This window comes from Aquarana catesbeiana, linkage group LG03 (genome assembly GCF_042186555.1).
Source record: "Aquarana catesbeiana isolate 2022-GZ linkage group LG03, ASM4218655v1, whole genome shotgun sequence".
Lineage (NCBI taxonomy): Eukaryota > Metazoa > Chordata > Amphibia > Anura > Ranidae > Aquarana > Aquarana catesbeiana.
The window spans coordinates 653,975,750-653,998,918 of NC_133326.1; the positions used below are offsets into that span (position 1 = coordinate 653,975,750).

The following is a 23,169-nucleotide window of genomic DNA, read 5'->3' on the forward strand; positions in this document are numbered from 1 at the left end:
GCAAGAAAACTTGTATTGCCATGGACTACATAGATGCCCTGTATGCTGTATTTGGGAGGGTTGAAACTACTGCTGACCCGATGTATAAATTCAACCACACAGAATGCTGCATCAAGTTATCCTCAAGAGGGGTATTGACCCCAAAGATGTTGAAAAGGCTCGCCTGAACCGGGTTTTGCATGGAGCCCGGCCAAATCACCCTATCGTATTAAAGTTATTATTGAAGAGAACTCAAGTGGTACCCACGTATCCTGAATTGATAAGAGGTACAAGAGGAGGAGGCTCTGTTAGTAGAGAATAGTCAAAGATCAAGAGAATTGAACTCTATTGCCGGGAACAAAGAGAAAGGGGTGGCTCGAGCTGTCCAACCAGAAATGGATTTCTCTGATAAAGATAGTGGAACTGAGTCTGAACTGGTGGGGTTGGCCCCTCCTGACATCCATAAACCCATAGCAGAACTTGGGCCAACCAAATTGATGGCCCAGGTAGCTCAGGCCCAAACGCAAATGTATCACGCTCTGATGCGAGTAATGGAGACCCAAGCGAAGGTCCAGGAACAGGGGACTCATCAAAGTGACCAAAAACTGTACCAAGGGCGAGAAAAGAGATGTTATGGGTGCGGAGAGGTTGGACACTCCCGAGCTGAGTGCCCCAAATCAGGTATCAGCTCTCAATTACTCACCAAAGTCCTAAGATCCTTACAAAAATTGCTTTTCCAAAAGCCGGCGGGAAACTTCAAGCAAACTCAGTGAAGGAGCTGTCCCAAGGGAAAACTGCTCTCCAAAGACAAGAAGAGAGACAAGAAAAGAGATAAGGGAAGGGGGGGGGGGCGCAAGTCATCGGTCACCCTTGACCCTTTGGTACCTAAACGAGCCACAGAATTAAAATCCTCGGAGAAGGGAAGACGGGGGCAGGAAATCAATGTACACCTTGCTGAATGAGAGGCTGGTTAGGGACCAAACTATAGAGCCGCCTGTGAGAAACCTACCCAAGAACTTAGTGGGGCTTTCCCCCATAGTACAGATACAGGTAGAGGGCATCTATACACAAGCCCTACTGGATAATGGAGCCCAGGTGACGTTGCTATATTGAGACTTTTGCCACCAGTACTTGAAGCATATTCCCTTGTGCAAGCTCGAGAAATTTGAGATTTGGGGCATCGGGACTCAGAAGTGCCCATACAATGGATACATACCCATCAAGATAACCTTCGACTTTGCTTTATCGGGAAAACCAGAGAGCCTTGTCACCAGCGGTCATTCGCCCCTGACCTCCTGGGGCAGGCCGAAACTCCCTATTGATAGGCACCAACACGAACCTGGTGAGGAGACTCCTCACTCCTCTGGCCGTGGAGGGTGCCCCGGTAGGGAAGATTCATCCTCAGCTGAGGCAGGCGTTTCGGACAGTGTTGCAAGAGAAGAAGGCACATGCTGAAGGAGTGGGAAGATTGTGGCGACTGGATACCCATGAGAAGGTGTTTCAGCCTGGAGAGAGGGCCTGTCTGAAAGCCACGGTCAAGCTGTCATGGGACCAGCCGGGTCCACATGTGATGCTAGAAGCTGACTCAGCGGAAGAAGAGGTCAGAGTAGAACTGGTCCCGGAGATTGTCCCCACTCAAGCCTTACTGAGAAGTGGGGGGTGAATTCCTATCAGCGTGCGGAACGTCACCAGCCACCCAATCAGCTTAAAGCCTCGGATAGTGATTGGAAAAGTGAGTGCTGCCACCCCGGTAGCAGGGGAGGAGATAACTCAGAACGGAAATGAAAGAAGAACCACTGTCCACTGCCCAAATCTACCCCCTTCATGGGAGGAGAGGATTAAAGCGCTGGGAGAAACTGTTCTCCGAGAATGACTTCGATGTGGGCTGTGCCAAGAGTGCTCAACATTGAATTCAACTGACCGAACATAAGTCATTTTGAGAAAGGGCAAGGCGAATCCCCTTGTGTGATCTGGAAGATCTTCAAGAGCAATTGGCTGAGTTAAAGAAGTCAGGGGACATTGAGGAGTCCAGGAGCCCCTATGCCTCCCCAATTGTTGTAGTAAGAAAGAAGAATGGGTCCCTTCGGATGTGTATTGATTACCAAACCATGAATCGCAGGACTATCCCAGATCAATACACAACCCCTTAAAATGCTTATCAGCGGCCAAATGGTTCATTGTGTTAGATCTAAAGAGTGGTTATTACCAGATCCCCATGCACCTAGATGACCGAGAAAACACGTCTTTCATCAGCACTCTGGGGTTCTTCCAGTTTGATCGAATGCCACAGGGACTAACCGGGGCCCCTGCAATTTTCCAGCGACTGATGGAGAACACTGTGGGTGATATGAACTTGGTGGAAGTGCTAGTTTATCTCGATGACATCATTGTGTTTGGTCGAAGGTTGGAGGAGCATGAAGCTCGGTTGGAGAAAGTTTTCCAGCAGTTACATAACGAGGGATTGAAGCTGTCTTTGGAGACTATCAGACTTCAGTCACATACCTAGGACATGTGGTGTCCGCCGAAGGGATAGCAATTGACCCTCAAAAGCTGAAGGCTGTCACTTCCTGGCCTCGCCCAAATACCGTCACTGAGTTGAGGTCCTTCTTGGGCTTCTGCTCTTAGTATAGAAGATTTGTGAAGAACTTCTCGCAGATTGCCCGGCCATTGAACAAGTTGTTACATGAGAAAACGGAAGGGGAACAGCAGAGAACTCAGAGGGGAGGTCCCAGGAAGCCACGTGAATCTATCAAGGAACAATGGACAGTGAAGAGTGAAAGGTCCTTCGATTGGCTGAAGGAGAGCCTGGTTGAAGCACTAGTGTTGGCTTACGCTGATCCATCCAAACCATATGAATTACACGTGGATGCCAACAGAGATGACATTGAGGGGGTGTTCGCCCAGTGGCCTATCTGAGTCGCAGCCTCACTGATTGGACCTAGGCATGGCTGGAATCTAGCCCTGATTGACAAGATTCCAGCCCTGCCTAAGTCCAATCAGATGCCGGTGACATCACTTCCTGTTCCACGGTCCATGCTGGTCTGTGTGGAGCTGCTTGGTTCCTTTGCTCCTGGAGAAACACTGTGATCCATTCCAGCCAGCTTCTCAATCCTTTCCAGCTATCCGGAACAGCGGTGGGACCCACAGAGCCATGTGGAATGCCAGGACTGCACTTTACTTTGACGAGCATGTATCTATCATCTTGTAAGTGTTTTTCATCTTATCCTATTAAAGTCATCATTTTAATACTACACTCAGGTCTGCGCCTCCCCCTCCCTGTTTTTTCCCAAGACCCCCAGATATTGGTGAATAGCCCCATCGAGGTGGCCAAGGTGATTCATAGAGAATGGGAGCGAATGAAGCTGGAAGAAGGGATCATATATCAAAGACGTCCTTCTGAAGAAGCCGGAAGTGTAAGCCAGCTGTTCCTCCCTAAGAAACATCGTCTAACTGTGCTAACCGCTCTCCATTATGATCATGGTCACTTAGGCCCAGATAGAACTTTCAAACTGGTCATGAATAGATTTTACTGGCCATCCATGATATCGGAGGTGGAAAGTTACTGCCACTTTTGTATCAGATGCATCCAGAGGAAAAAGTTTACCAGGCAGGGCAGCCCAAATGGGCCATCTACAGAGTCAAGGACCAATGGAGTTGGTGTGCATTGATTTCTTGTGCCTGGAACCTGATCTGAGTGGAAAGAGTAATGTTCTGGTTGAGACAGATCATTTCACCAGATATGCTTAAGCCTTTCCCACTAGGAATCAATAAGCTAGTACAGTGGCCAAGACTCTAGCAGAGAAGTTCTTTGTTCATTACGGGTTACCTCAGTGCTTACATTCGGACAAAGGACGGGACTTTGAGAGCAAACTGATCAGAAGACTATGTGAACTGTTAAACATAAAGAAATTCAGGACTACTCCTTACATCCCCAAGGGGATCCACAACCTAAGCGTTTCAACCGTACCCTGTTGAACATACTGGGAACCCTCCCATTAGAGAAGAAACAGCATTGGGGATCATATCGCTGCAGTAGTTCATGCCTACAATAGCACCTCAAATGATTCTACTAGATACTCCCCTTACAGATTAATGTTCGGGAGAGAAGCTCACCTACCTGTGGATCTGGCTTTTGGAACATCATTAGATCACACCTCCTAAGCTTCTTATAGGGGATATATTGACAGACTCCAGAAGAATTTAAAAGTGGCTTATGAAAAAGCCAAGGAGGCCTCTACTATCGGAGAACAAAGGAACAAGAAAAACTTTGATCTTAGAGTGAGGGTTCAGGATGTGCAACCTGGGGATTGACTGTTGTTGCGCAATCTAGGGGTGCCAGGGAAACATAAGCTGGCTGATCGATGGCCTTCCCAACCTACATTGTTTGCAAATGACTACCTGGACTCCCTGTATATCAGATCCAGCCTCAAGGGAAGACTGGCCCTCTCAAGACTTGGCATCGAAACCATCTGCTGCCCATATCAGAGGCTGTTTGAGTACCCTCAACCCCTTGCTTGGAGGCATATCAGTCCCTAATGCTGAGGCCTAGGGCCAGGAAAACTTGTCCACCCACACTCCAGGAGGAGGAAAGTGATGATGAGGAATTAACTCTTGATTGGTTGATGCTGGAAAAGAAGGCTGTAAAAGGACAGGTTGCCATTTGTCTGACACCGAGACATTAGATTCCGACCCACTCAGAGGAGATGAGGAGGTCAAGCTGGAACCCAGTGAAGAGTCTAGTGTGGCTGATGCTCTCATTCCCCCTACTAGCCTCACATGGAGAGAGATAGAACCTGAGCCTGAAGTAGAACCTAAACCTGAAGCTGGATGCAGTTTTTGGGAAACAGAACAGGAACCAAAGTCGCTGGAAGACATCCATTCAGGTTGAGACAGGGGATATGCCCTCCAAAAAGATACCCTTGGAGAAAATTCTGATGAACTCATACCCACTGCTCAACATTCCAGTCAAGCACTTGCCTCCTTTATCAAAACCTTTAGTAAAGGATGACCTTGATCCATCTCCTGACAATACTGGGTGGGCCACTAACTTGTTATTGGCCTGTCATAAAATTAACATGACTTCTCCTACTAATTTGCTATCAGAAGACCCTTCATTAGGTCAGTTATTAGCTGTTGCAACTGCTAATTTGTTAGATAGTTAATTGTTTAGCTTTCATGATGCAGTAAAATGATTCCACAGGTTGTGTTCTGTCTTTAGGGACCAAAGACTTTCAAGTGGGGGGAGGATGTAGCAATATGGACTACAATCGTAAAGTACAGTACCCTCCAGCATTTCCATGCATCGCATGTCCCTCTAGTGATCAGTATAACAGGTGACATCATATTTGTGTGCCAAATAAAAGGGATTGTGGCATGAGTAGTTCTCGCATGATTATGTGCCTGGACTACATATCCCAGGGATCTTTGCTAACATCAGGAAGATTGCTGGGAGTAGCTATAAAAAGAAGCAAAAGCCCGCACGGAGCTCTCTTCCTCCTGGGCCTGACATAAGATCAACCTCTTCCTGCATGGAGAGAGGGGTCGTGGCCTACCATGCAGTGTACCACCTTCCAACCTGTGCCAGAGGGGCATAGCTCTGCCGTTTGTCATCGGAAGTCCATCCAGCACCACTCCGATCACCTGCCAGTCGGTGTACCAAGCTTCACACAGGGAGATCGAAACAGCAGATCCGCTGCACAAATGTCGCTACACGAGTTACTGTCTGGAAGAATTCATATCGGCCTGGTTGTTGGTGAGAGGGCCTTTACAAATCCTTTATCACGGTTCCACTGGGAAACTTTGCACAGACATCTTTACCTTAGCAATTCTTTACTGAACTCGCTTTGAACACTGTGCATAGACACCTTTAGTTTTTCTTTAAAAGGAACAGTTGCTTGTTACCACACCTTATTATTACAGTTAATGAGCTCCTACATGCCGGTGAAGAACATCAGATCTGCAACTGGAACATTACTGTCATTACTGCTGTAAGGGCCCTTATACTATCACCTTTAAGTCTGAACTCTCATTAGGGTAACAGTTATAGGTGGGTCAAGGACTCCCTCTGAAGAAGTGTCTCAGTATATTTAGATAGCTGTGTCCATCCTTACAGGTGCTAGCAGTACGTCATTGACCCAATGTATATAATATACTGTTCTACTTGATAATATCTTGCTTTGTGTTATTTGGATGAATTCCTTTGCCGACTTCGCCTAAAACTCAGCAGATCTATTGCCTCCTCTTTGTGTCAATATCCTTTTCAATCTGTTCTAGTAAACACTATCAGAACGTGAATACACAGAGTTGTCTGACTTATTATTTTAAAGTGGTGCAAGGATGTCGGAACCCAGAGTGCCAGGTGAGTTGGAATGTTCACCAGGTCATGGCAGTGCAGATGAGCAGGTAATTCCAAGCAGTCCCTTAGGGGGTCGTGCTACAAGAGTTAGAGTGTTTTTACAGCTGAAAAACTCCTCTCAAAACCCACTAGTTCTGGGGGGTTTTTCCAGCCAGAAAATGCCCCAGCCAAAAACTGCTGATAACAGCCTGTGTGTGCATGGACACAGAGGATAACATGCTGGAGAGTTCATTGGCTGCAGAAAAAAAACATCTGAAGCCAAAAACAGCAGCTGTAAAATGTCCAGTGTGCATGAGGCCTTACTGTTGCTGAAGGGGGAAGAAAGGAACAGGAATGACACAGACTGTGCTACGGAAAGATTAGGAAGGGAGAAAAGGAAAGCAGGAGAGGTGACAGGGCAAACTCTGCTGCAAGGGAGACACAAAAGAGTTCCTACAACTCGTTTTCTTCTTTATCAGCAGATCTGAAAATTTCAGCACTGTAAAGCCAGTCATAGATAGATCGAAATTAGGCCAGTTCAGCATGGACTGGATGAATTTTGATCCATCTATGGATCTCCTGATCAACTTCTGTAAAACCAGCCCGAAAATCCTCACTCAATCACTGTCGGCTATAGCCAGCAGTGCTGATGAGTGTATTTCGACAGCAGGGATGTTTCCCTGCTGTTAGAATACAGTAGCGCAGTGGGAGGGATTCCCCCATCCACCTTGAGTATGTGGATGGGGGCATCAAGACTTTTTTTTTTTTTTTCGTTTAACCATTACACTATTGTATTCTGACAGCGGGGAGTGTACTGTGCAGCATGGTCAAACTCTGGTATCTGTTGACCTGAGCAGTCATATGACGCCTCCTCACTGCCTTATTTAACCGATAACTGCTCTACCACCGCACTGCAATTGCAGGGCAACCACATACACCTGCATTATTTGCATTTTGGCAGGAGCACCACCCCCCAAAAAGCAACATGGGGGTTAAGTTTTGCAGCGGCTGCGGTATGTGTACATCTGAGAGCGGCTGTATGTTAGGGTTCAGGGGGCAGTAAAACCATTACCTTTACTTAACCACCTAGCCCCCCCCCCCCCCCCCCCCACACACACACACACATGTGAACGATCCCTAGCTGGGCTAAACAATGTACTAGCACATTTATTCAATACACAGCACATGAAATACAGTATGAACTGCAATATCATAACAACAGTCATATTCCATATTTTACTGCTCTAGCTTTATTGTAGTAAATTGTGATGGGTCGGTATGGGTTAGTCTGGCTTTTATGCTATTTATTGAATAAAGCATACTTTAGTGAAAGAGCCAAATGCAGCATCCACCTCCCTTCCTTATTCTCGTTATTATGTTTGCTACTATAATCCAGGTGCACTTAAAAGCAGGCATCTGCAGAATTGCTTTATGACACATATCCAGTTTTTCATTCACGTTTTTATACACGAGGCTCATTGAGATGCACAGACAATATGGGCACAGGCTAATTAGTCACAATATAGACACCTCTTTTGGCTACTTCCTGGTACACTGAGCTGGCTGGGGTAAGACAGAAAAAAATAGAATTTGGCAGACGGCTAAGAGAGTAAAGCCCAGCAACTGCGGAGATCCATTGTTACCTGTACATCAAATAAGAGATAATGTTGATATCCATTCATCTACAGTGTGTGATGACATTCATTAAACTAAATGTGATCCTAAATTTCAGGCTGGTAGGTTTTATCTCTTGTTGGTCTCATAGTTTTCTGTCTCTAGACCATAACAAGAGCATAACAAAGGGGGTCAATGTGTAACAAAGGGACCCCTAATAATTTGTTTATTCTACATTATGAAAAAAGGTACAACATTTTTACTTGGCTTAGTAGTGGCCACTGAAGTTGGTGGGGTTTTAAGGATGACAGGTTCTCTTTACAGGTCGTGGCTCTTGGTACGCTTGTGGGAGCACCCCTTTGGTGCTCATGTTGGGTCTGGGGTGCCATGTAATTTTTCCCCTCTTAGGGGTCCCCTTTGCCTGTCTAGTTGTAGGTATTAAAGAGAGGGAGGGGTGGAGTCCGAGAGGAGTTGTAGTTAGTAGTCATATTATAAAGAAGTGGGTACTGAGGGTACTGAGGGAGTTCAGAGGGCCTGCAACTTCGATAAAGTTGACTAAGTGGACTGGCGGTGGTCGAGAGAAGGAGAGTCAGCTTGCCCAGCAGTGGTAATGGGGAAATCCGTGACCCTGTTGTGTTTGAGCCAGGTTGGTAGTGACCCTCTTGTGTTTGAGCCAGGTAGGTAGTCAGCCTCTAAAAGACCAGGCCTGGAACCACTGTGTTGGGAGCTCTAGACAACTCTGTTGTATAGTAGTCATGTAGCCTCTTGTCAAAGTCCAAATGCAGTTGTTCTAGAGCAGGGATCTTCAAACTACGGCCCTCCGGCTGTTGCGGAACTACACATCCCGTGAGGCATTGTAAAACTCTGACATTCACAGACATGACTAGGCATGACTAGGCATGATGGGAATTGTAGTTTCTGAACAACTGGAGGGCCATAGATTGGAGACCCCTGCTCTATTGCTTAGTTAATGAGGCGAGGCTTCACTTTGCAAAGAATACCCAATCACAAGCAAGAAAAAAAAAAAAAAAAAACATTTTTGCTTACACGTGATTGGATGATGGAAGTCAGCAGAGCTACCTCTTATTTACTAAACACTGGAGTAACTGCACTTGCAAAGTGCATAGCCTGTTTGCTTTTAGTAAACCTCAATGTGTTTTTGTTCAATATCAGTGACACCATATTTTTAAGAGGAAAGACCGTCTTACATTATAGTTTAAACATCTGCAGTAATACCTTCTCCGAGGCTTATTACTCCACATATAGGATCCAGTATCTTTGCTACAAGCCTCAACTCCAAAGTGGAAAACACAGCCAGCAATTCCATACACCATGGTGCCTTCGAATCCACCAACTGCTCAGGAGCCCACCCAGACATACCCTTCCACTCTGTACTTCACTATAACACTACGCCACACACGCTGGTGTGCCTCACCAATCAGGAAGACAGCAGGCCACAAGGATAATGACATCCCCTTTAAGGATCCCCGTACATTTCCTAAGGGTTACTATAAAGACTGTATATAACATGTTAAAACATCACGGCCCTTGGTGTGGTACCATTTGTACTGAATGAAGTGGATCTAAATGCCAATAAGATTCCTCTTTTCACATTCCGACCTGCAGAAGAAAACTGACAGATGGAGCCTGCTTGGTTCATTTTTGGATACAAGGCCCAAGGAGAGCAGGTAACTGACTGCGTAATTCAGATAACGGCTAAATCGCATTTCAGCAGTGTAAATACATAACCCTCATGGGTTATTCCTCTCTTGTAGCAGAAAGCCAGCAATCTCCACAGAGTCATCATTTCTTAGTTATCGTCATCTCCAAGACAACTCTTTTTTTTTTTTTTGACAAGTGACTAGAGAGATTTAGCTGGCAGCCTGTGCAGTGTGCACAAATTTGCCAATGATTTCTCTTCCTTGCCAGTTTTCTCAACAGCAATTATGCACCAAAAAGCTCAAACCAACTTACTCTGCTCAGAGGAGCTCCCACTATAGGGCTGTAGTGTTCAAACTCTACACTTCAGAATCACGAGAACACAGCCTAGCTATTCACTAGAGATCAGTGACACTACTGAGATACTTTATAATCATGAGCACACAGCTTATCCATTCATTAGAGACCAGTGACATCACAAAAAACCCTCATATTCACGAGAACACGGGCTATCCATTCACTAGAGGCCAGTGACATCACTGAGACCTTCATATTCATGAGGGCACATTCTATCTATTCACTAGATACCAATTAGATTACTGAGAGCCTCCATATTCATGAGGGCACAGCCTATCCATTCACTAGAGACCAGTGACATCACTGAGACCCTTCATATTCATGAGAACACAGCCTATTCATTCATTAGAAACCAGTGACATCACTGAGACCTTCATACTCATAAGAAAACCGCTTATCTATTCATTAGAGACCAGTGACATCACAAAGACACTTCATATTCATGAAAATACAGCTTAATCATTCACTATAGACCAGTGACATCACTGAGACCCTTCATTTTCATGAGAACACAGCCTATCCATTCACTAGAGACCAGTGACATCACTGCAATACTTCATATTCAGGACAACACAGCCTATCCATCTACTAGAGATCAGTTACATCACCGAGCCCTTCATATTCATGAGGACACAGCATATCCATTCACTAGAAACCAGTGACATCACTTAGACCTTCATATTCATAAGAAAACTGCTTATCTATTCATTAGAGACCAGTGACATCACAAAGACACTTCATATTCATGAGAATACAGCTTAATCATTCACTATAGACCAGTGACATCACTGAGACCCTTCATATTCAGGACAACACTGCCTATCCACTTACTAGAGGCCAGAGAGATTACTGAAATCCTTCATTTTCATGAGAACACAGCCCATCTATTCTCTAGAGACCAGTGACATCACTGAGACCTTCATTTTCATGAGAACACAGCTTATCCATTCACTAGAGACTAGTGACATCACTGCAATACTTCATATTCAGGACAACACAGCCTATCCATCTACTAGAGATCAGTTACATCACCGAGCCCTTCATATTCATGAGGACACAGCATATCCATTCACTAGAAACCAGTGACATCACTGCAATTAATCATATTCAGGACAACACAGCCTATCCAATTACTAGAGACCAGTGATATCACAGAGCCCTTCATATTCATAAGAACATAGTTTATCCATCCACTAGACACCAGTGACGTTACTGAGACCTTCATATTCAGGACACAGCCTATCCATTAATTAGAGATCAGTGACATAACAAAATGGAAAAAGTTAGAACAAAAGCAGAGTTGAAATTACTTCAGTGAACCACAAATATGGTGCCAGGTCATGGAAGTTCTACATTTCGAGTGGCATTATACATGAGTGCACTGTAAACTTCAACAACCTTTTTCTTAAACACCATAGACTGCAGCATGGTGATCACTACAGAGCTCATGTGGAGCGATTGGAGAACAGGGAGAAAAGGCAGGTGGACACATGAATGGGTATTTTTGGTAATGCCTAGACTATAGATTTAACTGTGTTATCCTGCAGTTTCGCTTTAAAGTAATCCTTTGTCTTGTACATACAGGGAAAAGCATCAAGTTCACTTTAATTCCCTCTTTTTAGCAGCACATACTCTGTTCTCCTAAACTTCCTTACTGATCCATTCCACCACTGGCAGTGTGAAGAAGAAGCATTGAGCCAGCTCTATGTTGCTCCAGTTGCAGCATACATGTCACTAAGGACTCACCGAACCCCAATGTGACTCCAATGGGCCAATCAGAAAGTACCAACTCTGTCATGTTGAGTGAGTTACATGTTCCTCCATATCTGGAAGTCCTGGGTAATTTCTTTGCTTCCAACTTCTCAATAAAGAGGCGAGGGAGTGAAGTAAAAGTGAGTACTACATGTACTACTAGGGAGGGAGGCATTGAAGAGATTTAGATTAAAAAACAGTATAAATTTACACCCGCATACAACCATAATAATAGGTGTACACCAGTTTTTTTTTATTGTTTTTGTTGCAGACCAGCCCTTTAGAACACCTCAGGGATTTTGGTAAATACTGGCGAAAAGCACAGTCATGCTCAACACCTCCCATACCTATCACTTAAACACATTTCAGTATGGCACATGTCGGCATTACCAATTCACAATTTTTGAATTAATATTTACTCTTTCTTGCCATGTATACAAACCTGCTTCTCCTAAGTTCCTGTATGTTTCCCAAAGCCTTGGCAGATAAGTTCATATGATCTCTGTGCTAGCCCACTGTTAACACAGAGATAGGTGCAACAACCATTCTCATATAGATGCATCTCATAAAATTAGAATATCATCACAAAGTTAATTTATTTCAGTAATTCAATTCAAAAAGTGAAACTCATATATTTTATATAGATGTGTTGCGCACAGAGTGATATATTTCAAGCCTTTCTTTATTTTAATTTTGTTGATTACGGCTTACAGCTAGTAAAACCCAAAATTCAGTGTCTTTGAAAATTTGAATATTACATAAGACCAATTAAATAAAGGATTTTTAATACAGAAATGTTGGCTTACTGAAAAGTATGTCCATGTCCAGTATACCGTTTCCCCGAAAATAAGACCTAGCGTGATTGTCGGTGATGGCTGCAATATAAGCCCTACCCCCCAAATAAGCCCTACCCTGTTTTCCCCCAAAATAAGCCCTACCCTGAAAACAAGACCTACAAGGACTTTAACTAGGGCTTATTTGGGGGGTAGGGCTTATATTGCAGCAATCACCGACAATCACGCTAGGTCTTATTTTCGGGGAAACAGGGTAGTATGCACATAATACTTGGTCAGGGCTGCTTTTGCATGAATTACTGTATCGATGCGGCGTGGCATGGAGGCGATCAGCCTGTGGCACTGATGAGGTGCTATGGAAGCCCAGGTTGCTTTGATAGTGGCTTTCAGCTCATCTGCATTGTTGGGTCTGAGGTCTCTATTCTTCCTCTTTACAATACCCCACAGATTCTCTATGGGGTTTAGGTCAGGCAAGTTTGCTGGACACTCAAGCACAGTGATACCATGATCATTAAACCAGTTATTGGTACTTTTGGCAGTGTGGGCAGGTGCCAAGTCCTGTTGGAAAAAGAAATCAGCATCTCCATGAAGCTGATCAGCAGAAGTGCTCTTGAATTTCCTGATAGAAAGCTGCGCTGACTTTGGACTTGATAAAACACAGTGGACCAGCACCAGCAGATGACATTGCTCCCCAAATCTCATGGACTGTGGAAAATGTTGCATTTCATTTGGAAATCAAGGTCCCAGAGTCTGGAGGAAGAGTGGAGGGGCACAGTTCCCAAGTTGCATGAGGTCCAGTGTGAAGTTTCCACAGTCAGTGATGATTTGGGGAGCCATGTCATCACCTGGTGTTGGTCCACTGTGTTTTATCAAGTAGAAAATCAGCGCAGCCCTCTACCAGGAAATTCTAGAGCACTTCATGCTTCCCTCTGCTGACCAGCCTTATGGAGATGCTGATTTAATTTTCCAGCAGGACTTGGCACCTGCCCACACTGTCAAAAGTACCAATACCTGGTTTAATGATCATGGTATCACTGTGTTTGATTGGCCGGCAAACTCGCCTTACCTAAACCCCATAGAGAATCTGTGGGGTATTGTCAAGAGGAAGATGAGAGACACCAGACCCAACAATGCAGACGAGCTGAAGGCCGCTATCAAAGCAACCTGGGCTTCCATAACACCTCAGCAGTGTCACAGGCTGTTCGCCTCCATGCCACACTACATTGTAATTCATGCAAAAGGAGCCCCAACCAAATATTGAGTGCATACTATACTGTACATGGAAATACTTTCCAGTAAGCCAACATTTCTGTATTAAAAATCCTTTTTTTTATTGGTCTTATGTAATATTCTAATTTTCTGAGATACTGAATTTGGGGTTTTCACTAGCTGTAAGCCATAATTATCAAAATTAAAAGATAGAAATGCTCGAAATATATCCCTCTGTGTGTAATAAATCTATATTACATATATGAGTTTCACTTTTTGAATTGAATTACTGAAATACATGAACTTTTTGATGATATTCTAATTTTATGAGATGCACCTGTATAATATGCTGTGATTATTGGTCATGCCACTAGGCAGTAGTGTGTGTTATGTTTAATCCTTGTATAATGTATTATTCTCCCTAATGGAACTACATGGTTATGATGTAATTTCCTGTCTCTGTGTTTTTGTTGTTTTCCAACAAAGCAAGTAGGGTTCAGCCATGTGTCCAGCACCATCTTGACTGGTAAGAATCATATCTGCAGCAGCTTTTCAACACTGCCTACCAGGAGCATTGTCAAGTTATACTATACGAGTGAGATAAGAGGCGCAGCAAGGCACAACCACTGTGCTGCACTGCCAAGCAGGAAGCTGAACCTGCAAATGTAATGGCCAATATTGCTGCCCTTATGTGCATATACAAGCAATATGCAGACAAATATTCTTAAAATGGATATCCAGCTTCTACCCTCCAGTGGGGTCCCCAAACCTATAGTGTTACTCTGGCACCTCTGGGTCACCACTTCCAGGGGACACTTGACACTGCAGGCAGTCTGCCTTCCCAGCCCTCAACAAGAGCAGATACCACCACTCAGGAGGCACTGGGCCCCTTGGAATCCTCCACACCAGGGGAAATATTCCTGACCCCTACCTTAATTTGGTTTCTTTCCCACAAGGTAGATCCCCCCAGAACCCCCAATATACTAGCAGGGATACCATATAGCCAGCCATCTTAGTCAAAAAGCCAGTATGATGGCACAGCACCCCTACTGGACACTGATAAACATATACTACACTTAGCCAAAAGGCCAAGGTACTTGCTACCCCCCCGAAAAAAGTTAAATAAAAGAAATACATTTTACAAATGTCTTAAAGGTCAGAGAAAGGGCCTGGAATAAACAATCCACAAAAGGAGAGTGGAGTTCCGCTTTAATATTGCCTGCAACCGCGAAACCTTTATCGTTCATCTGTATCCCTCTCCATATCTAAAAGAAGACTGCAGCGCCCCTTTAAATAACTGACTCTGGGCATGCTGGAACTTTTAGTATCACAATGACTGGTGAGTCTCTGCTATCCTGTCTCATTTAATTCAACCCGTTAAAGCAATTATTTAATCAATAGCTGGACGGCAGCCCCCATCCATAATGCAGTGCGGCCCTTTTAGCGCACAACATAAATATATTCTACAGCCATAAGCTCATACAGCACCGGCGACGTCACAAAGCCGAGGAAATTGGATTGACACCGGTCTGAGCACAGTCTGCAGAAAGCATGCTGAAAATTTCTGAGAGCAAGACTGCAACACCCAAAATGCATTGCAAAAGACCGTCCACAGACTGCTGAGTTAAAACCGAATACCAAGAAATTTCTGAAAATACTGAAAAATCATGCATTTACTCTTTTTGTAATAAAACACACACTTGCAGTTGCTTTTCATTTTTTTTTTCTCAATGTACCCTACAGTATATCTGCTAATTTTACTTTACATTATTTTGCACTGATCAAATAATTTGCTACACTTTGCACATGATCCTTGCTCTTCACAGCGAATAGGACGGATAGGCTACCGCTACCCATGATTCATTGCAAGCACGTGGAGGGGCAGTTAGGTACACAGCACCACAAGCACTGTGACATGAGGAAAAGATGAAAACAGATGTCACCAAAATGCTTTGCAAACCTAGAAATAAAAACTACGGGGCCCATAATGCAAAGCAGCATCACTGCCAGGCATGGGTCATGATGCAAGGGTTGCCTAGCAACAGATACAGGATCAAAAGATGTACCATATTGATGGAACTGATACAAGTAATAGGGGAATCTTGACTTGTATATCAATGACAAGTGAAGAAATCTGTGTTACGTTAAACTACCAGGCAGGTGTTTTCCTTTATTTTACTGCTATAGGGAAACAAGGGCAGGATTCTTATTGGTGTACACCCCTTCCGTTCTCATACAAAAAGTCCACTGTGATATGTGCAACTGTAATCAAAGGGTATATCGAGTTATAGTGGGGAGAGAAATTTGGAGTAGGATATTTATGGGGCATGGGAAGAACTGTGTGATATAGAGTAGTAGCAGGAGCTATAGGGAGAGTAATATGAAGCAATAGGAAGAGTTATGGGGAGTTTAACATCTTGTTTATCTAGCACCTGGGGTTCAGGAGTTCAGGCCACTACATAGAATACAACCAAAAATGACCCCTCCTATCAGTACAAATATCTCCCCCTTCACTAACAAAAACCCACATCCCCCATAGTACAGATCGCAGCCTATCTCTTCAGGACAGACCCACCCAGTACAGACCCCCTTGGTATAGACTCCCCCATACAGAGACAACCCCAATACAGGCATCCCCCAGTACTGCCCCTCCCCTTATATAGACCCCCCCCAGTACAGACACCCCAAAATACAGACATCCCTCGGAACAAACCTCCTCAGTACCGATACCCCCTACCAGTATATACACCCCCAGTGCAGACCCCTCTATGTACAGATACTCCCTAGTACAGACCACCTCAGTACAGACCCCCCCTTAGAACAGACCCTCCTTCAGTGCAGATCTCCCTACAAGAGGCAGCAGCATATTAGAATAAGGGGAAGTCCTCTTCTTGGCTGCTTCATGTGACCGGAGCCAAGGAGGAGCCTCCCCTTGGCTCTGAACTGCAGTTGTCAGATAAGCAGAAGCAGTGCTGTACTGCTAGTATCCATGCAACACAAAAAAAAGGGGGGCCGCGAATAATTCTTACAAAGGTATGTCTATACCCGATCTGTATGTCAAGTCATGTTTTTTTATTTCGACGCATTTCGCTAAATAAAGAATTAAATAAGAATACATTTGGGTAAATGTATAAAAAAGTAAATGGGTACTGGCACCCCCAGAGTGCCAGAACCCAATGTGCACTGAAACCCCTAAGTATGTCACTGTGTACTATAGAGCAGGGGGGATATAGGCAGTATAATATGTAGAACATTAGAAGGATGACATTACCAAAAAGCATGATTCAGTATGTAAGAATTTTTTTGTTCACCACACAGTAATCAACAAGAGCCAACATGTTTTGGGGGCTCTAAACTCCCCCTTTGTAAGGGCAAGTGGTAGATGATTGGCTGACTTTTTAACATTATTTTGTCTAAATAAAAACTACTATTTATGTCTGGAGGAAAAAGATTTAACCTCCATGTACGGAAAGGTTTCTTCACAGCAAGAGCTGTGAAAATGAGGAATAGATTCCCTCCAGAACTAGTTCTAGCCAGCTCAGTGGATTGTTTTAAAAAAGAGCTGGATGCATTCTTAAATGCACAAAATATTTCAGGATATTACAACCAGGCATTGTTGATCCAGGGAATATCTGATTGCCTTCTAGGGGGATACTTTTTTTTTCCTTCCTCTGGATCAACTGTGTGTATAGGGCTGTGTATACCTATTTATTTATTTTTCTATGGGTTGAACTGGATGGACTTGTGTCTTTTTTAATCTAACTATGTAACTATTTTATCTAATATATGTTATTACTGTATCACCGAAGCACCTGAAAAGTCCAGTTAAGGAAACAACCTCTTTAAAGCACATTCGAAAAAATTGGAGTTGACAACTGCAAAGCGATACCGATAGCAACAGGTCGCCAAACTGGACTTGAATACACTGCCTGCACAAAAGCTCTGGTGAAGAGGAAGTTTTGGGCCCCTGAAACGTGTTTGATTTTATTGATTAACAAGTGGTGTAAGACAAAATTCTTACTAGACTAAATCAAGCTTTGTGGTGCTTTCACCCTTTGAATGACCTACAGACTACTCCTGAGACCACATGTGATTACAACAGTTGACTCACCTCTGACTTGGCATACATTTAACCCACTGGCAGTACTAACCATCGTCTTTCTTATGTTCAACATCTCAGAAGATGGATATCATCTCGTTCTAGTTTTGGTGGACCACTTTACCAAGTTTCAATGGCGGTTACTGACCAGACCGCCACTTCTGCCTGTCTTATGAATGTCTGCAGAAGATGAATTCAGACCAAGGACCCTATGTTTAAAGTGAGTTCTTCCAAGGATTGTGCCTTCACTAGGGATTGAGAAGTCATACACTACCCTGTACCACCCACAAAGTAATGTGAGAGGTTCAGTCACACCCTGATACACCTGCTGAGAGTCCTAGCTCATGAGAAATAAAGGAAATGGACCTTTTACTTGGCTGATGTGGCCGGGTAATACAACCATGTGGTGCATTCCGTGATGTGGTACCTTGGTATGTTTGTCTGCACTCTACAGAGGCCCACAGACTTTTGAGCCACAGTCCCCACAGAAGAACTGAAACACACTCCAACTCTCGAATTTGAAAATGAAAACAAGGCCTGTCTGAAGTCCAACAGTTTGTTAATGACTGGTCATGGGTGGAGCAAGGGAAGTCAGAATCATCAAACTTTAACATACAACTAGCCTGACGCAAAGATGCACACAAGAAAGAAAAATTGCAAACACCATTGTAGGAAGTCAATGGAGTTGTTTTACAACAACCTTTTCCAAATATGACAGTCTATGATATCCAGAGAGAAGGTACTCGAGGAAAACAAGGCCCCTATACTATAAGCTCTTAAAGCCTGTCAAGAACCGCAAAGGGGCCTATGGGTTATTGTTTTCAAAGAACCTGTCCAAATTTAGGAGCCACAAGTATCTCAACCACCTGAGGTTCAATGGTAGCTACCTGCTCCTCTTTCATCATGACCTCATAGACCACCAGGAGAAGCCATGGATCCTGCAAAATGTTACATACTGGCCTTCCATCTCAGGTCCATGCTTCTGTTGTGAAGCCCTCTAAACCACCATCCACTGACATGCCTACAGGCAGAAACGCATTGCCTCTTGTCCTAAAATCTGGAGCCAAGACTCAACTCTTCAGGTGCTCCCAGAGACCTAATTTCAGTAGAGCTATTGAATGCTTTGCACAGGACAACTTTAGTCTGCAAACTTCCCAGGGACAGCAAGTTCAAGTGGGGTTGAGTGTAGCATAGTGCTATTTTACTTACCACTGTCTATCAGTTATAGGCAGTGTAATATATATTGTTAGCCATTATAGTCAGTGTAAGGCATCATGCATACAGGCATTTAGCCCATTAGTGTCAAATTCAGACTTTTTGGGCACCTGGATGGCTCAGGTGCAGATTCCAGCCCTGCAACCAGTCAAAAGCTGTACCGAGCTTTAAGGACCATATATGTTCAGGGACGTATGCCCCAAATGCAGAATTCCTGGCAGCAGACTGGATGCTGCACCTGTGCCTCCCAGGTATGCCAGGATTTGATACCGAGGGGCCAAACTACCTGTGTGCACATAGCCTCATATGTACTGGGAGCAGTAACAGGCAGTGGCACGGGGGTGCCTCAGCAGCTGTGTATTTTGGCTGCTGTGATCATGGAAAGTCAGTGCTTTGAGCTGAAGCAAAGTCAAGGCCTCCAAACTCTGTGTAACAAAAATATGGCAACATTTCTAGGTACAAGAAGCTAGACGCAATATTACTAGTAAAACTAGATGTAAACCCAATTGCTAAAATCTCATATAAGTTCTAATAACTTAAAGTAATTTCAAAAGTCATTACTAATACTTTCAAATTGAAATTTCATTAAAATAATACATGTAAATCCTGGAATGAAGGGGTCCTCATGTAGGCACATCCTGCTACAGAGTGACAATACTATCTTCCAATTGTACATACTCTCTGCCAATTGACACTACAAGTGACCATGCCAATGCAGATCACAAAAGCATAGTCCACTGTTATCACCATCAGGATACCCACCCTAAGAAATGCCATGCAGCCATCGCTGGAGTGCAAGGTTATGAGCAGTGGCTGCAAGGGGCTGTAGCAGATCAGCAGCACCGAGATGACAAAAGTTGAAAATTGTTTAATTAAAAATGGCAACTGTTTATGATACAGGCTGCTTTAGCAAACTAAATATAATCTACTTTGGGTTTACATATACTTTAAACAGGGTTTTCTCAACCAGGAGTCAATAGAGCCCTAGGGATCCTTCAGAGGTTGCCATGGGTTTCTTGAGCAATGAGCCACTTCTGCCGCTCAGATACATAACCACTGACACCAATGATCATTTTTGCTATCTATAAAGGGAAATTTTTCACACTGACCACCAATCCAAGGAGCATTCTTTCCACTGACCACCAATGTAAGAAGCATTCTTCTCATTGACCACCAATGTATGGAGTATTCTTCCTATTGACTACCAATGTATGGTGTATTCCTCCTATTGACCACCAGTGTAAGGAGTATTCTTTCTATTGATCACCAATGTAAGGAACATTTTCCCACTGACTACCAATGTAAGGAGCATTCTTCCCACTGACCACCAAAATAAGGGGGCATTCTTCCTATTGACCACCAATGTAGGGAACATTTTCCCACTGACTACCAATATAAGGAGCATTCTTCCCACTGACCACCAAAATAAGGGGGCATTCTTACTATTGACAACAAATGTAGGGAACATTTTCCCACTGACTACCAATATAAGGAGCATTCTTCCCACTGGCCACCAAAGTAAGCAGGTATTCTTCCCACCGACCACCAACGTAAGAAGCATTCTTCCCATTGACCACCAATGTAAGGAGTATTTTTCCCATTGACCACCAATGTAAGGAGCATTCTTCCTATTGACCACCAATGTAAGGAACATTTTCCTACTCACTACCAATGTAAGGAGCATTCTTCTCACTGGCCACCAATGTAAGGGGCATTCTTCCCACCAACCACCAATGTAAGAAGCATTCTTCCCATTGACCACCAATGTAAGGAGTATTCTTCCCACTGACCACCAATGTAAGAAGCATTCTTCCCACTCACCGCCAATTTGAGAAATATTCTTCTTATTGACCACCAATATAAGGGGGCATTCTCCCGCTTATCACCAATGTAAGAAGTTTTTTTCCCATTGACTATCAATGTAAGGAGCATTCTTCACTCGAACCACCAATGTAAAGAGCATTCTCCCCACTGGCCAATGGGTATTAATGGGTACAAACAAATGTACTTTGAGCTGCAGATATAGTAATTTTTCGCTAGGGGTCCCCCGAAAACCTTAAATTTATTTCAAGGGTTCTTCCATGTTGAAAAGGTTGAGAATTGCTGCTTCAAACTATTTCTTTGTTTACATGACCCTGTGTGTCAATTGCTGTAGCCTATAGGAACCAATGAGATTTTAATCAATAAAAATTAATTATGATTGGCTGCTATGGCTTACTGCAGTTTGTCTTATTAGAACTTACATTATTAAATTGGAGCAATGTTAGGAGTCACTATAGCATTTAGAAGGGTTAAACAGGGAGTAACCCATAAAAAACACAAGGCAGAATATGGGAGCAAGAGGGCAGCTGTTGCCCGTAGGAACTAGTCGGATATCATCAGTCAAATGACAGCGGCAGCATGGAGCAGTTGCCATAGCAACCAGATTACACATTTCCTTTTTCCAAGGGATGGTTGCTATGGGCAACGGCTCCACTTTTGCTCCAGCTTTCCTACATCGGCATGGAGCAATAAGGGGTGTGATAGGGGAAAACGTTATCTGGAGTAACAGGAGGAGCTGCAGAGATGGGTTAGGTTTCTATAGAAGATGTATAAGGCTTCTGCTATATAAACAGTGACAGGAGAATGGGAGAGAAGGAGAGAAGGGAGGAAGTGGGGATCTTATAGAGAGCTAAGACATGCCATGAGACAGGAATAATGTAGCGGGGTCAGCAGTTGTATGAGAACCTCCAGGACAAGGGTGGCACAGACAAGATGAGCAGAGGGCACCCTGCTGGGGTAGGAAGGGGGGACCAGGGCACAGAAGAGGTGGCACTGTACCTGCAGCCTCCTGCGTCTGATGATGGCAGAGTCATCCATGTCATATGGAGAGTGCAGAACACAGAGGATCAGACAGGGAGGGGGAGAGGGAGAAAGAGAGAGAGAGAGAGAGAGGGAGGCGAGGAGGAGGAGGAGGAGGAGGAGGAGGGAGGCTGCACACAGCTACACTTTAATACATCAACACAAAGGCTCAGCTACCTTTTACTAGCACACAGGGAGGAGGGGGAGGATGGACGACCAAACCCACAGGGCCATTACCGGAATACAGGGCAGGTAAAAGACCATTGTGGGGAGGCCGCATAATGGGCAACTTCAAATGGTACCCTTTCGAAGGAAGATCGACAGGACAGCTATTTGTTTGGAGGATGCATGAAGAGGCCACGAATTTACCAGTCAATAGGCTCAATTGGCAAAGCTTTACCACCTAGGATAAAGATCCTTATTTTACCCATTTGACTGCCATTTTCCAATCTCATTGGACGCAGCTGAAAATAACTGTCTTTTTTTTTATTAAATAAGGATCGGTGTGTTTTTGCTTTGTGGATTCAGACTAGTATTTGCTGTTGCTGTTGGCCTGCATGACTACACACCTTGAACCATCAGACGTAGGTTGCCAAGCCTATAGTTATTCCACCTTTAGGCCTCATTCACACAGGCGTACCTATCCGCCATGAGAAGGGCCACCCTTGCCCACACAGGGATAGACAGGTGTCTGTGCATACGCACGGAGGCAGTCCTATTCATTTCTATTTGGACATGATAGCTGCATGGACACTAGGGTTGCCACCTCATCCCATTAAACCCAAAAGCATATTAATTACACAGGTTCTGTGGCTGATTAAGGTGGTAATTAAACTCACTTGGTGCCTTATCTGCATTTACTTAGCCCCAGAACTTGTGTAATTCAAAGGTGTTCAGGTTTAAAGGGATGAGCAACCCTAATGGACACAGAAGCTGCTCCCTATTTGAAATCCGTGCGGGTGCATACAGTGTGCCCTCGAGGACACGCACTCGCGCGGCTGTCAAATTGGGACTAGCAGCTGTGTCCGTGCAGCCGATGCATCCCAATAGGCATGAATGGGACTGCCTGGGGCCCCTGTGCACCCCTGTGCACCCCTGTGTAGGTAAAGATGGACCTTCACATGGTTGAAATGATAGGCATACACATGTGAATGAGGCCTTAAATTTAAAACACACAGTGGGGGGAGATTTACTAAAACTGGAGCACTCAAAATCTGGTGCAGCTGTGCGTGGTAGCCAATCAGCATCAAACCTTAGCTTGTTCAATTAATCTTTGACAAGAAACCTGGAAGCTGATTGGTTTCTGTGTGGAGCTG

At 44.2% G+C, this 23,169-nt stretch overlaps 1 protein-coding gene across 2 annotated transcripts in view; it reads right to left on the reverse strand.

Moving 5' to 3' along the window:
* MAST1 (microtubule associated serine/threonine kinase 1) overlaps positions 1 to 21,952 on the reverse strand; it is a 138,439-nt gene extending 116,487 nt beyond the window's left edge. For both annotated transcript variants that reach the window (XM_073622704.1, XM_073622703.1), the window contains exon 1: positions 21,833 to 21,952. In XM_073622704.1, the coding sequence (XP_073478805.1) occupies positions 21,833 to 21,871 (39 nt within the window). In that variant the 5' untranslated portion in view covers positions 21,872 to 21,952. The remainder of the gene's footprint in view (positions 1 to 21,832) is intronic.
* Between the last annotated feature and the right edge of the window lie 1,217 nt (positions 21,953 to 23,169).